This window comes from Rhodnius prolixus, unplaced genomic scaffold (assembly GCF_049639745.1).
Source record: "Rhodnius prolixus isolate KJV_2025 unplaced genomic scaffold, Rpr scaffold_9, whole genome shotgun sequence".
Taxonomy (NCBI): Eukaryota; Metazoa; Arthropoda; class Insecta; order Hemiptera; family Reduviidae; genus Rhodnius; species Rhodnius prolixus.
In genome coordinates, this window is record NW_027411604.1 from 21,725,690 (window position 1) to 21,742,044 (window position 16,355).

A 16,355-nucleotide genomic window follows, 5' to 3' on the forward strand; every position below is an offset into this window, starting at 1 on the left:
TCATTGAAATATAATAATTGTTTGAAAACATTTAATCCTCCTTAAAGTCCTTAAAGTGCTTTAAATATCATTTGAGAAAGAATAACTTTTGAGCTAACTGGCCCAAGAGAAAATGTATTCGAAAATAAATTTTAGTAGAACAAAATTGTTTTCAAATAAAAATGAAAAACTAGTAGCAGGTCAACAGTTACAAAAAAGAAGTAAGCTAAATAATAATAATAAAAAAGATTCTTCTATGCTATGAGGACTTTACACTCAATCATAATGTTAGTTTCTTGAATTGGACTTCAATTTAATGTTTAAGTTTTCAATTTGGGGGGGGGCCGGGATCATAAGAGAATATAAAAAACATAATCATAACGAACTTCAGATAGGTTATATTACAACTTTGAAGCCTCGCGCGTCGCACCTATTTTTTTTAAATGTTGTATCCCTTCTCCAAAAAAATATATAGTGGGGATTAGGTTACTAAATTATTGAGAGATAGAGTGAACCATTATCGCAGTGAATTTTCCGGTATTTGACAACTTCCAAGTACTGTACGGCCAATTTATTGTAATAACATTATTAAGAGAAAATTGTGTGTGTTATTATTAAAAATAGAGATAGGATTTCTTTTTTCAGGTTTTTATTATACATTTTAAAACATAGATATATATATATACATATATCTTAAATCATTAATTGGTGAGAAATTCTGATCAAAAGTGTGTGCAAAATGGGTTTCTTCGAATGTACCGCAAAATTTGTACTATTTGCATTTAATTTAGTTTGCGCTGTGAGTATTTATGTTTATTATTTTACTTTTAAAATTTGTAACAATTTTAATTTTTGAATATTCATTCCAATTTTAACAATTTAGTTGCAAACATAAAATTTATTGTCTCTAATATACAATAATTTAGAATTAATTTATTTCTTTTTTGCATACCTAAGAATAATATAGTGCTTTTAAAGGCCTGAACAATTTGCTGACAATGCAAGTACTTGATGGACAGATATTAGCTTGAAGCCTGTCGTATGTGTTGATAACTACTTCATAAGCACTCAATGTCATTTTACTACGTCGTCCATAGCTTCTCTTCAGTTTTCAAGCAATAATTTTGAATACAAATGTGTTAACTTCACATTGAATCCAATTTTGTACTTCATTTTATTAGTCTTTTTACTAAAGTATTGATGAATACTTCCCATTCATAAAGAAGGCTTTACGGTTGTTCTTATAAATTTATGTTTTTACGAAGCGTTTCAGGCTGCTAATCTATAAATAACTTAATATTTTGTATCACTGTAAAAACTCTTTCTTCAGTCTCGCTGAACCGTCTTTAGTAAATATTTACTCTGGCCCATTCTACATGCCTAGCAATGCTTAAATTTTGTGTAAATTCATTTTCCCAAAAAATCTTTGCGCAATAAAGAGAGGTTTACTTGTCCATTTTTTAAGTTGATAATTTAAAGGCGTGGTTGAAAATCAAAATCAGATGTGAAACATTTTGCAGTGCTTGTTTTGAAAAGATTGCACCAATTATTCTAGCAGTTTTAGAAGTTTTATAACAGTTTCTTAGAATATGATTCCTTTTTAATGTATCTGTGAGAATTACATGAGTCATGAAGTTCGTAATGAGTTCATGATCAAGATAAGGATTTTTTTTTTTAACCAAAATCTGATTCTTTAAAGTTGTCACTTTAACAAATAAACTTGTTACGAACTACATGACTCATGCAATGTTCACAAGTGGGTGAGAAAGACACAGAAAACATCACATTCTTAAAAAACTGTTGTAAAACTTCTAAAACTGCTAGAATAATTGGTGCAATCTTCTCAAAACAAGTATTTTTCCATTTGACTCTATCACAGACGGTTTCAATTATTTTGTACAAATTAGCAAAATGAGTATTCTAAGATTTAATGTAAAATTGTTTCAGGAAATATTTATTAAATAATGAAGTATTGGCGAGGCCTTCTTAATGTGTTTTCACTCACTAAGTTATTAATTTATAATAGTTGTTTTTATTTTTTAAATTCATCATTAATATAATGTTCTGCTAGTAATTATTACAAAAAATAATTTTGTTTTTAAAAGATTTTTAATTTTTTAAAATGGAGAGCGAAGTATTTTTGGACATTTTTGTTTAAAATTTATGGTTTTTGTGGTCTTTTGACTCATCAATTAGGTGTAAGTGCACTTAAAAATAAACAGCTAATATAAGATCAATTTATCTTTGTACTTGATAATATTTGACAACAAAATATTTATTACACTCTCTTTTAAGTCACGTTACTCACTTATCATTAATTTAATCACTTATTACGGGCATACTAATTTGCTAAAAGTTGCTTTAAACTGTGAAGAAATGAAGTTAAATACTTCTTTTTTCTAATTAACGTTGGAATTGATTATATTTCGCACAAGTGAAATCAGCGCCAGGGCAGGAAAAACAAAATGGCTGCTTAAATTTAGGAATTTTAATTTTGTTTGTTCCCAACGCTTGCCCGTGGGATTTTTCTCATTTTGACAATATCTTTTTGGCCTTTGATGTCCAGCTCTCTTTCCGTTGCAGCACAAGAGGTAGCCGATACTCTAAAATTAGGCCGGCTGGTAATTATGTCCTATCACCATTCTGAAATGTGAATCCGAGTTGTTCCTTTGCAACTGATTCATCTCATCTTGATTTTGTCGTTTTGAAGTAACTCGGATAGTTCACATCCATAAAATACCCTGATCAATCCTGAGATTGCTAATTAGGTTATTCTCTAACGATACTGTTTTATAAGGCTTCGAAGTTTTCTTAAGAAGACTTAAATCGAAACTTATTTTCTTATCTTGTTTGTTGTTGTTTATTTCTTCAGAATAGTAAAGATATTCTTAGCTTTATTTAATTGGGTATCTTTTTCGATAATGGCATTCTTTACAAAAAGAGCTTTCTTGATGTCAAAATGCCTTGATAATCAGTGAGAGAATATTTTTTGCACATTGTAGAAACTCTGCTATTCTCACTTTGCTAGAAAAAACAAGGAATCGGACTAAATACTTAGTTTTCTCCAACTCATTAACTTGGAGGCCAATATGCCCAAGCAATATTTTGTGCTTGCCAGCCGATTCCACACCATTTGCCCTCTCAGTATTTAAGGGATAAAATCCAAGTTTTAATTAATTAGAAAAACCTTTGCAAACAGAAAAAAAAAAATGGACTAATGTGCCGCGTTCCTAATTCAATGACAATTGCCAAGGAACAAGACACTAAGAAATCCTAGGTCTTGGAATGGCTTCCTCTGCAAAATACACCAGTCTTCAAAATCTTCACAGAATGATGGCATTGCTGTAGTCAAATTTGTTGCTGCCTCCATACTTTCCACAAAGTTCTATAGAAGAATCTATAAGATACTCTGAGTAAGTCGTGAATATATAGGCTTCGTGGCCGTAAATTATTAAACTAAGAATTCAAGATTGGCGAGGAATCGGTCACAAATAAAAACATCTCGTCTTTTTGCCAACGTTTCGACAAATATATTGTCTTCTTCAGGGCCTGGATATTACAAATACAAAAATATAAAACAATTTAGAGAATCAGTAACATAGACAGTCAGTAAAAATCAGTAATATAAAAATAAATAAAATAAAATACAACAGTTTATAATTATTGAAACTTACGTGGCTATGCGGGTTGGTTGAGTTACAGAAACTAAGAGCCAGAACTGGAGAACAGGTATTTACAAACAGATACAGATATAGCGGGACTTACACTGGAATTTTGGTAATGACAATGGGACAGATACAATAGACTAATTACAACAAAAGAGTAAATAAAACTAGATATTGGGAAATTTCTTTCAATACTAAAAACAAAACATAGGAAAAACCAAAACCCCTTATGAACTAAATAACAACGAACTAAATGATTTGAAGTAAATATAAAAACACACCAATAATTATGTACAGAAGTTGGATATCTTTTTATTTTTTAATGATAAAATTATAGCAATTGGCTAAATTCGACGTGTCTGTCCTAAAGTTAATTGTGTTGTTTTGTTTCACTTTGTGGCACATTTCTAGAAAATTTCGTTTATAATGGTTTTTTTCCCTATCGAGTACTGTCACATTTGTGGTGGAAACGTTGGCAAAAAGACGAGTTGTTTTTTATTTGACCGATTCCTCGCTAATCTTGAATCTTTAGTTTAAGTCAAGAGTGTTTTGCCCATTATTTGAAGTGCCTGTCATACGAGGGTCGTTTGAAAAGTCCGTGCAAAGTCAGAGAGATAGCACTACTGGCGCGTATCGAGGTTATGTTTAGTTAGTAGCATCTCTTGGAAGAACACACACCAAGTTTCAGCCTGATCGGTCTATTTCTTTGTGTTTGGCATTCGTTTGAATCGAGGAAGTCGAGTGATTTTCAAAAAATGGACGAAAAAGAATTTCGTGTATTGATTAAACACTACTTTATGAAAGGCAAAACGCCTTAGGAGACTAAAGAGAAGCTTGATAAACATTATGGTGACTCTGCACCTTCGATTAGAACAGTTTATAAGTGGTTTCAAAATTTTCGGAGTGGCCATATGGGCACAAGTGACGCTGAACGTTCTGGACGCCCTGTTGAGGTTACTACTCCAGAAATCATTGATAAAATCCATGATATGGTGATGGATGACAGAAGAGTGAAGGTGCGTGAGATTGCTAGGGCTGTGGGCATCTCGAATGAACGGGTACATAATATTTTGCATCAACATTTGGACATGACAAAGCTATCCGCAAGATGGGTGCCGCGATTGCTCACGCTTGACCAAAAACGAAATCGTATGAAGTGTTGCAAGGACGGTTTGCAGCTGTTCCAGAAGAATCCGCAGGACTTTAAGCGTCGTTTCGTCACTGTGGATGAAACATGGATTCATCACTACACTCCTGAGACCAAAGAACAATCTAAACAATGGGTTACCAAGGGGGAATCTGCGCCAAAAAAGGCGAAGACCATTCCTTCGGCCGGAAAGATTATGGCGACTGTCTTTTGGGATTCGCAAGGAATAATCCTCATCGACTATCTGGAAAAGGGTAAAACTATTACAGGTGCATATTATTCATCGTTATTGGACCGTTTTAAAACCGAGCTGCAAGAAAAACGCCCACGATTGGCCCACAAAATAGTCCTTTTCCATCACGACAACGCACCAGCTCACACCTCAGCAGTTGTGGTCGCAAAATTAATAGAAATAGGGTTCCAACTCGTTTCATATCCCCCCTATTCTCCAGACTTGGCTCCCTCGGACTACTATTTGTTCCCCAATATGAAGAAATGGCTGGCGGGAAAAAGATTTTATTCAAACGAGGAGGTGATTGCAGAAACGAATGGCTATTTTTCAGACTTGGACAAATCCTATTATTCGGAAGGGATCAACAAACTAGAGCAGCGTTGGACGAAGTGTATAAGCCTAAAAGGAGACTATGTTGAAAAATAAAAAAGGTTTACCCCAAAAAATTAAGTAGTTTTTATTTTTGCACGGACTTTTCAAACGACCCTCGTATGGCTGATCGTAAAATAAAATTTCGACTATAAAAACAGTTTTTGCAAAAAAATCCTTCCACTTCAGCGCTTTACCTAAATCAATACCTCTTTATCCAAAACAAAAAAAATGTTTATTTGTGCAGTTCCCCTCGCTTTGAAACTGTAAGCCAATTGTTGTTTTGTAGTGGTTAGTTGATTGACAAGTCACGATCTGCGGGTACTAACCCTGTGAACTAATATATAAAATTTCTACCAGGATGTTGCTCGAGGACTTACTCATTGTCTTTTAATGAGGTCTTCAAATTACTTTATTAGAGAATTTAATAAGAATTATTGTTATCAATAAAGAGTTGTACTAATTCTTTTTTTAATAAATTTTACAGTGTAGCCAATATACAGGGTGATCCATTTAAAACGCACCAATCGCTAATAACGTTTTAGGAAAGCGGAATTTCGAAAAAACCCACGAAGTAAACTATTTGTTTTCGGTCTAGTTTTTAAATTTTCCACCCCTGATGATGTATCTTCATTTTTGGCGGAGTTACGGCTAAAAACCTGTTAGTGGTTTCATAATGACCATTGGTTTTGACTATGATTATGAAAACTACATAAAAAAACTATGAAAAATGCCGTTAATCCCGTTTCGATATCCCTAATATTTGTTGAGATATTTAAGATCAAAGTTACAATTTTATCAATTCGTGAACGGTTTTCGATATTAATTTTCCACCAGAAATACACGTTTTGGGAGATCCTCTGACTGCAAAAAATGTTATTTGTGACGCAAAGTAAAATAATAATAATAATTGAAGATTTTAAAACATGTAGTGTAATGTAATGGTTATGGGTGCAGGTATTCCTATTACTTAAAAAAATCATACTTTCTTTAATAAAGTCTAGTCATACGCGGGATTCGAACTGACGTTATCCCACTTACAAAACCACGCTCTTGACCACTAGACCACACGCGCCCCTTCCTGGCAAGATATTCTTACCGTAATCAAAGGTCAAGAAGTCTTGCATACTGGGGTACATTAACATGATGTGATGATTGCTTTTATTTGATGATAAAACAAATTTATCCTTATTCATCCACAACCATTACATTATAGTATAGTACATTTTTTAAAATCTTCAATTATCATTATTTTTGTTCTTTGCGTCACCAATAACAGTTTTTGCAGTCAGAGGCCCTCCCAAAACATGTATTTCTGGTGGAAAATTAATATCGAAAACCGTTCACGAATAGATAAAATTGTAACTTTGATCTTAAATATCTCAACTAATATTAGGGGTATCGAAATGGGGTTAACATCATTTTTCACAGTTTTTTATGTAGTTTTCATAATCATTGTCAAAACCAGTGGTCCTTATGAAACCCCAAACCGGTTTTTAGCCGTAACTCCGCGGAAAATGAAGTTACAGCATCGGGGGTGGAAAATTTGAAAACTAGACCAAAAAAAAACATATAGTTTACTTCGTAAGTTTTTTCGGAATTCTGCTTTCCTAAAAAGTTATTAGCGATTGGTGCGTTTTAAATGGATCACCCTGAAAGTAAATTGATGGAATAACTAATAAAAACCAAGCAAAGTGGGTTAAATAACTTTGTTTAAAAAACCATTTATCGCGCTAATTTTTTTTTGGCCTCATAAAAAGTGTCCCTCGACAGATTAGAACTTCAATTTTAATCTGATGTGTTGTTTTATCAGTGCCTGTTCCTGATAAACGAAATACAGTGATAACGAAAAGCACAAACATTCCAAATTGATACAATAATTTTTATTTTCGACCTTTAAAGTAATTTTACCTTTTTTTTTATGACTAAAAGAAAAAAAAAATCTACAATGTTTATTTTAGGATAACTTAAATTGAACCTTCTTTGATTTTTTGATGTGGTATTACGATCCAGTTATGCAATTACATTGAATGCTGATTAGATACATTACCGTTTCCTAATGTTGATGAGGAACTCATTCCTGAAAATTTGTGAGTTATTAATTCCCCTGTACTTTACAAAATGTTTGGTAATTCCCGCTTAGTAAGCAAGCTTATAAAAAGAAATTTTCGTGAAAAACTAAAAGAACTTTAATAGTGATAAAAGTGTGCAAATTAATTCAGATATTTATGTTAGTTTTTCATTTTCAATAACAACTAGCTTTCAAGCGATTTTAGGGGCTTGTATAGTTATGCGCTTTGAGCCATCTTTTATATTTTGGTTAACTAAGGGAATGCATATGGTTTGCATCGACTGCTGATCGTTTGGCTCGAATCCAATCTTTCATTTACTTCAAAATGTTTCAATTGCCTTCACATTTTATGGATAAACTCACTTTTTTTAAAAATCGTAACATAATGTTTTTCTCTAAAGCTTTGTGTCTGTGTATCGGCGACGAAAATCACTTGCTGATTATCTATTACTGTTCATTGGAAACATTAGTTTCTCCAATAACGATCTAATGTTCTGGAAAACATTTTTTTAGACGATGGTTAAGATGATTGTGAAATACAAACGATGAGTGATTTGCTAGAATAAGATCTAAGATTCTAATAGGGTGGCTTTTAAGGCCTACGCCACTGCGACCCCTTTGGATCTATTGTGGCTCTCCTCACTTTAAAGCTCACTCTCTAGACCCGTCCTTTTGAGCAGACTCTTAATGCTGGAGAGCGACTCTTGGGTAAAGCTCACCGGCCTTGGTTTTTCCTCCCTGAGAAGTAACATCCTTAGCCCAGACAAGCCCCTCACACTGACACAACACATGCAGTGCCCGTTTCCTCTCCTCCTCCTGACAGAAAATAAGATTTGCTAAAATAAGTAACCCTCCGATTTAGTTAGCATTGATAAAAAATTTAATTTGGTTATCCCAAGTGGTGAATTTTCTGCAATTTGCAAAGGGTTGTTCAAACCTAGATGAACTTCAATTGCTTGGAATCCTTAACGAAGGAAGTTATTCGAAAAACTGTGAAATCCTCCATAACTTTTCTTTTTTTTTTAACTGCAAAGCTCGAAATATCTGTCTAATTTTTTTGTATTATTATTGTTCTATACGTCATTATGGCGAATGATTCATCCATTGAAGAGTAATGATTGCAAATATCAGTTTTATTTTGTTATTTACTTTTCCCAAACTGGGACATATTTAGGAGCTGTGAAGAGATTTTTTTGATTTCATTGTAGAGATTATATTAGAGTCTAACATGACTCATAATATACCTTTAATTATTATATACATATGTATATTTTTTAATTAAACAGCTGTTTTTAAAAAATACTTTTTTTTAAAAATACACACAGCTATAGAAAAATACAAAATTGATACAGTTAATGTTCATTAAACTTATTCTCAAATGTCCTTACACTATGAAGGTGCATTGAGTGTTCAATTCTAATTATGATCTTTAAATAATATACGAGGGTCGTTTGAAAAGTCCGTGCAAAAATAAAAACTACTTAATTTTTTGGGGTAAACCTTTTTTATTTTTCAACATAGTCTCCTTTTAGGCTTATACACTTCGTCCAACGCTGCTCTAGTTTGTTGATCCCTTCCGAATAATAGGATTTGTCCAAGTCTGAAAAATAGCCATTCGTTTCTGCAATCACCTCCTCGTTTGAATAAAATCTTTTTCCCGCCAGCCATTTCTTCATATTGGGGAACAAATAGTAGTCCGAGGGAGCCCAGTCTGGAGAATAGGGGGGATGTGAAACGAGTTGGAACCCTATTTCCATTAATTTTGCGACCACAACTGCTGAGGTGTGAGCTGGTGCGTTGTCGTGATGGAAAAGGACTTTTTTGTGGGCCAATCGTGGGCGTTTTTCTTGCAGCTCGGTTTTCAAACGGTCCAATAACGATGAATAATGTGCACCTGTAATAGTTTTACCCTTTTCCAGATAGTCGATGAGGATTATTCCTTGCGAATCCCAAAAGACAGTCGCCATAATCTTTCCGGCCGAAGGAACGGTCTTCGCCTTTTTTTGGCGCAGATTCCCCCTTGGTAACCCATTGTTTAGATTGTTCTTTGGTCTCAGGAGTGTAGTGATGTATCCATGTTTCATCCACAGTGACGAAACGACGCTTAAAGTCCTGCGGATTCTTCTGGAACAGCTGCAAACCGTCCTTGCAACACTTCACACGATTTCGTTTTTGGTCAAGCGTGAGCAATCGCGGCACCCATCTTGCGGTTAGCTTTGTCATCCAAATGTTGATGCAAAATATTATGTACCCGTTCATTCGAAAATCTAAGGGTCAGCTGCAGGATTCGAACCCGGGACCTCCGCGTGGGAGTCCAGTATGCTAACCTCATAGCTAATCCCTTCCCTTTATTTTTATTTTTTTTTTGGCCCACAGCACTAGCAATCTCACGCACCTTCACTCTTCTGTCATCCATCACCATATCATGGATTTTATCAATGATTTCTGGAGTAGTAACCTCAACAGGGTGTCCAGAACGTTCAGCGTCACTTGTGCCCATATGGCCACTCCGAAAATTTTGAAACCACTTATAAACTGTTCTAATCGAAGGTGCAGAGTCACCATAATGTTTATCAAGCTTCTCTTTAGTCTCCTCAGGCGTTTTGCCTTTCATAAAGTAGTGTTTAATCAACACACGAAATTCTTTTTCGTCCATTTTTTGAAAATCACTCGACTTCCTCGATTCAAACGAATGCCAAACACAAAGAAATAGACCGATCTGGCTGAAACTTGGTGTGTGTTCTTCCAAGAGATGCTACTAACTAAACATAACCTCGATACGCGCCAGTGGTGCTATCTCTCTGACTTTGCACGGACTTTTCAAACGACCCTCGTATGTGGTGCATAGAAATATGACAAGGAGGGAGTTTCTCGGAAATGCGCACAAGTGCAATTATGTTGGCATTGCAAAAATTCCATGCAGTTGCTTAATCAATGAAAGAAAAGTTAACATTTAAATATAACAAACTATAACTTATATATACATCATGTTGAATCCATGTGATATCTTTTCTGACATAATGTTTCAAGTCTATGACAGTCCCTAGGTAGAAAAGCTTGGCAAATACAAATTAAAAGAAAAAACAAATTAGTATTTTATCGCCTTCTCTTACTACATATAAAAAAAGAATAAGGTAAATACTATAAAAATAAAATATATTCATGGAAAGTTTTTAGGTTAGAAATAAAAATTAATCATGCTTCTTTTTCTCTTTAAAGCATTTAATTTTATTTTTAGCAATCAATTAATTTTGGTGTGCTTTATCTAGATAGTTGATTTAATTGATGGTTTGTGTGATTAATATGTTTGTATAATACTTATATTTATAGATTTTTCAAACTCAAAATAAGTGAACATATTTAATTCTTACCAATATTGTAGTATGTAAAAGGTATTAAAGATGCCGACTACAGCCTTGTACCCAAAAAGTGCCTTAAAACTATAAAAGAATGAATAGTAGAAAATGATTGCAATAAAGATATAAATATCTTTATGTATTGTTACATATAAAGTTTACTGAAAAGCCTGGATACCATTTCCCAGATAATGAATAATCCATTTAGTGAAGAAGTACTTAGGGATGGAAAAGTTTCTTTAACAATAATTTAAACTTATTATGAGTTCATGCAAGAAATAAGAACCGCACCATATATAATAAGGCACTTTACTCTGCTCTACATCTTAATACAAGAGTTCATCAAATTGAATTGAGAAAATCTTAAAAATCTTTTCAGGACTGTAGCTCTTCCATTTAGCCTATTTACTTTATATTATTATTTTTTTAAAAAAAAAAAAATGATTTAAGGTGCGTCAACATCTAAGGTTATTGGCGCCCGGAGCTATTTTCAGTGCACTGCCGGCCTCCGGACAGTGTTCTCTCGTTACAGACAACACTGTCCATCACCGGACAGAGAGCTGTAAGAAGCTCCTAGGAAGAGAAAATCTAAGGGTCAGCTGCTGGATTCGAACCCGGGACCTCCGCGTGGGAGTCCAGTATGCTAACCTCATAGCTAATCCCTTCCCTTTATTTTTTTTTTTTTTTGGCGCATCAACAGCTGAGGTCATTAGCGCCCGGAGCTTTTTCCAGTGCACTGCCGGCCTCCGGACAGTGTTCTCTCGTTACAGACAACACTGTCCATCACCGGACAGTGAGCTGTAAGAAGCTCCTAGGAAGAGAAAATCTAAGGGTCAGCTGCTGGATTCGAACCCGGAACCTCCGCGTGGGAGTCCAGTATGCTAACCTCATAGCTAATCCCTTCCCTCCCTTCCCTTTATTATTATTATTATTATTGTTTAGGTAGCAAGACACTAAAATAAGTATTAATGGTTATTTAGAGAAAAGCCATTAATATAAATGCATATTATAAATCAATTTCAAATGTAAATGCATATACAGAGAAAGAAAACAATGTGAGAGACTATTTTGAAAAAAAATAAACACCTTTTAGCTCAAAGGACCTGAAAACATTTATTGCAGATGAAAACGCAAATAAGAAAATCTGCACGATTTACAGTAGCTTTTCCTACTATAGGTAGTGTAAGAAATAGTAATAATATTTAAATTGGCAATCATTTCTCTTCCATAAAATTATTGATTTGATTTAGTTGCAAGTATAATATTGATTTTTAAAGCTACTATGAAGTTGTCGAATCATACAATAGATTACAATATATAAATATATTTTTTTACCTATATTTGTTTTAGTTGCTGGGCCTGGTTATTATTGGCTTCAGTGTGGTAGCCAATGCCCATGGCAAACCTTTCAAGGAGATGCTCAGTGGCCAGATAACTATAGTTACCATCATTTTAATTGTGGTTGGAGTTTTAGTATTCTTTATAGCTTTCTTAGGCTGTTGCGGAGCTATAAAAGAAAGCCACTGCATGCTGACAATGGTAAGACTTCATTTTAGAATTATTATGAACAATATGTATATTTTTTTTAAGTCTCATTCATTTGTTAGATTTGAAATTTTTCTTAGTAATAAGATGTATGATTTCCAGCTGACAGCTTTATGTTCTGAGATGTGACTTTTTAATTTTCTTAGTAAATCATTATAAATGTAATTAAAGTGAAGAAGAGAAGGATCCAATGAGTAATGAATTCAATATGACTAGTTAAGATATATTTGGTTCGTGTAGAACAAATGAAGAGAAATTACCCAGCGTAGCACCCTCTCAATAGAATGATAATGATGTTCTTTTAGACCTCAACAAAGTCTCAGAATCACTGGAGACTAAGTTGGCTTGATGATTGTCAGGAATAACAGTAATTTGTTCAGGGGCTGTACAAATGGATTAGAGTAATTTGAAAGAACAGTAAGGAATTTGCAATATTTCATCTTGGCGAGTTGGTGTACGTAATGGGATGTTGAGGTCGTTGTGAAGAGTGAGGTTAGTCACGTGGAAAGGAGCGTCAAAACATCTGTCGGACTAGTTTTGATTGGAATGACTGTACTGTCCGTAAGTTTTTAGGTTTGGCTGAAGAACCCCAAAGCTCTAGTACGTAAGTCCTTCATAGGTTTGAAGATGATAGAACGTTTCAGTTCTATTGGCAACTTGGAACATCGTTCAAGAAGTCTGTTAATCAGTTTCGGCGTTTTGTCATTACTTGTCTTTTAAGACTACTGTTACATTCCTCCTAAGTTGTTTGTTGTCTTTTTTTAAATTTTAATTCAATTTTCTTTACAATTATTCTATATTCAATGGATAGTTCACTACAAAATTACTCCTATGCTATATAGATTTACATAATCCAGGCAATCTGAAAATCGTTTGTAAGGTACCCTTTTGGCTGCAAGAAAAGCGACTTCGTTATTTATAACCGGCAGAAACTGCATCTTTAACCAGGAATTACAATCAGAATCAAAAACTTGCAAAATTTTACTGTTAACAATTGCGATTACTAAAGTTGCGAAATATTGCAACTAAATTAAAATAAAATTGAAAGTAAATTATCAGTTTATTGTCAAGTTATCTCAATAAACAAATAATTGGCAATTACGTAAGAGAATGTGACGCAAAATTATAAAATAATTTTATAGGTTTTTTTTCCTTTTGTTATATTTAATATTCATGTATTTTTAAATCGCTTAGGTATTAATTAAAAGGTGTGTAGCTTAAAAAAAATGCATAGAACAATCATTACTCATTGCTTCCTAAAAAGAAAAACTTGTTATCACTCTTCGGACTTTTTTATTTATTTATTTTTTCTTAACGAACACAGGAGTTGTGAAGACTGTATACATTTAACATTTTAAATTATTTATTCATCAGATATCCTCAGAAATAGATGAATTGATACCTTTAGAAAAAAAAATTACAGTAACTGATGAAAATAATTCACAAATATTCCAGAAATAAATTATATCTCGATAAATGATTTCATAAAAATAAGAAAATAAGAAGCGGCTGTAGTTTGTGGTTACCGCCAGTAGATATCGTTGACGTCGCCGATCGGTTTGCTTTTTATAAAAGTCTACAACTTTATCTTATCGTTCCAACTAAGTAGAGCCTAGCTATTTATCTTCTAATCTTTCAATTTTGGGGCCTAACCTTTTTAATATATATCAATGAGCCTACTAAGCTAAATATAAGTTGTGCTCTCTGCTGGTGACACAGCTTTGTTTATATCATATTATCGATGCAACAGCCTGCCCTTTCGCCATAGCATTAGAGATAAGAACTTCAATTTTGGTTATAAAAAAATTAAAGGCTGAGAATAAAAACAAACGAATCAAAAATGGTAGCGAAGTGGAAGTACCTTGGGTTACATACCCAAGCTAAAATTTACTAACCATAACAACTCATTCTGCGACAAATCATTTAGCCTTAATCTGCATTCTTTTCCCTCTTCTGAACAGAAACTCTCTCAATAAGAAATGAATATATTAAGTATATGTTCGCTGGTACAATAATGTGTAGCACCTGTATTGTGTTCTACTAACACTTGTGTTGCAAACTACCAAAAACTACTTGCAAAGGGTACAAAATAAATGTTTTCTTGCGATTAGTCGGGTCCTTTCCCAGATGGACAACAAATCACAATATGCACGCTGTGCTAGATGTTGTTAGTGCCTACCACAGTTCATAACTTAACTGAATGTTTAATTCGTTCTTATTCGAACATTGTATCCCAGTCATATTGTAGAATATACAGACCCAATGCTGTTCAAAAAGATATAAACATTAAAGACTAAAGCATATCTTGCTACAAATAACTTTCATGTTAAGGTTTATTATTTTCATTAACCATCCGCGTTGGAATCCATTATTTTTGCCAATCAAGCTAATAATCCCTTCCCAACAGAAAATTATTAAAATTGTTCCGTCTGGTTGATCTTCTGGGGACAGCTTAAAAAAAAAATATCGCATTAAGATCAAATATGGTATTAGTTTTAGGTCCGAAAATAAGGCTTTTTGAATGTGCCTCTTTACTGAATGTTTTTTTTTGTTTTTTAAAAATTGTTTTTATTTTCAGTATATTGTAATTTTGAGTACTCTTCTTATAGTACAATTTGGAATTGGCATCACTGCGTTTGTTTATAGAAACAATATTGAAGACAGTTTGGATTCAGTGATATCGCAAACATTTCAAAATGACGATACCAAAGACATTGTTGATGAAATACAGATAGATGTTAGCATTACATATATTTATTTATTTATTTTTTTTAATTTTATAAATATTGTTGCGTTTCTTCATTACATTTGAAACCATCAATTTTCTTTTCTAGCTCAAATGTTGCGGTATTAATGGCCCAAATTGGTTCCAAGTTGTTTCCTTGCCAAAAAGTTGTTGTGGTATGCGGAATGATGAAGGCAAAGTGTGTACTATTATTGATGCTTATATTGAAGGTTGTGAGCCGAAGATAAGTAATTTGATACAATCATCTCTTAAACTTTTGGGAGCTATTGCTATTGGAATAGCTGTGGTTGAGGTAAATTGATTAATTTTATTAATTCTTCATTCATGTAGGAAAAACAGCATTTGTTTTAGAAAGACACAGCCTCTAGCTCATTGATCACATTTATTGATAAGAAGCAAACAGCATGCACTAAATTAATAACACATTATCTGAAGGCAAACGCCGTAACCACCGGAGCATTTTTACTTATCAATAATTTTCTCTTATTTCGACGTATACTATACATTTTATTTACTTATTTAAAAGGGAAAGAAGATTTAAGAACAATCCTGCATGGACTCGTCCCAGAGCCTGGGCATACAAGTCCAATACCTTACACTAAGATTATTTTTTAATATACCATTTTGTAGCTACTTTTGAGGTGTCTTTAAGATTTTGAATGACGTACAAAAGAGAGAAATAAAGCGAATTATAAATGCGTTACCTTCTTTTCAGCTTGTGATTTTTTTTAAAAAAAAAGTATTTTATAGTTTATCATACAAATAACAAACTGCAATCTTTCCTCCTTCAATATTTTATTAACAATCTCTTAGTTATTGTTTTAAATAATATTTTTATGTTTCAGCTGTTTTGTGTAATATTTGCCTTCTACCTTTCTTCATCATTTAAGAGGTGGTAATGATCTTTGTATAATTCCAACCATTTTACGTTAATATCTATTGGTAAACATATACCTTAATATTGGAAGAATGTCATGTATAGAATTAATTTTTTGTTTAAAAAAACCCACAAAAACAAATGAGATTTTTGTTTTGTCTTTATAAATTGTACAAGTTAGTTGAGCTATAAATTTTTTTGTAAACATATTGAAATTAACTTATTGAATCTAATCAACTTATTGAAATGTATACAAACTGTATTAAAAAAACTTATTTTCTTCTAAAATAAAATTAAAAAAGACCTAAAAGAAAAAATTTGTCTTATTTGGTAAAACTTTCTTTACCTCGTGTGTTATTCAATCACAT

General features: G+C 33.1%; 1 protein-coding gene across 3 annotated transcripts; it reads left to right on the forward strand.

The window, feature by feature from the left end:
• The first annotated feature begins 384 nt into the window (after window positions 1–384).
• Window positions 385–16,104, forward strand: LOC141454037 (23 kDa integral membrane protein-like). Of its 3 annotated transcripts, none has more exons than XM_074127819.1 (6): window positions 385–516; window positions 625–778; window positions 12,170–12,358; window positions 14,943–15,101; window positions 15,199–15,402; window positions 15,956–16,104. In XM_074127819.1, exons 2-6 carry the CDS (start codon window positions 719–721, stop codon window positions 16,007–16,009), a joined length of 666 nt encoding a protein of 221 aa, XP_073983920.1. In that variant the 5' UTR covers window positions 385–516; window positions 625–718; the 3' UTR covers window positions 16,010–16,104. The 3 variants fall into 3 exon arrangements, with proteins under 3 accessions (XP_073983920.1, XP_073983917.1, XP_073983918.1); XM_074127816.1 differs by having other exon boundaries at window positions 391–539; XM_074127817.1 differs by having other exon boundaries at window positions 405–534.
• Window positions 16,105–16,355: the final 251 nt, after the last annotated feature.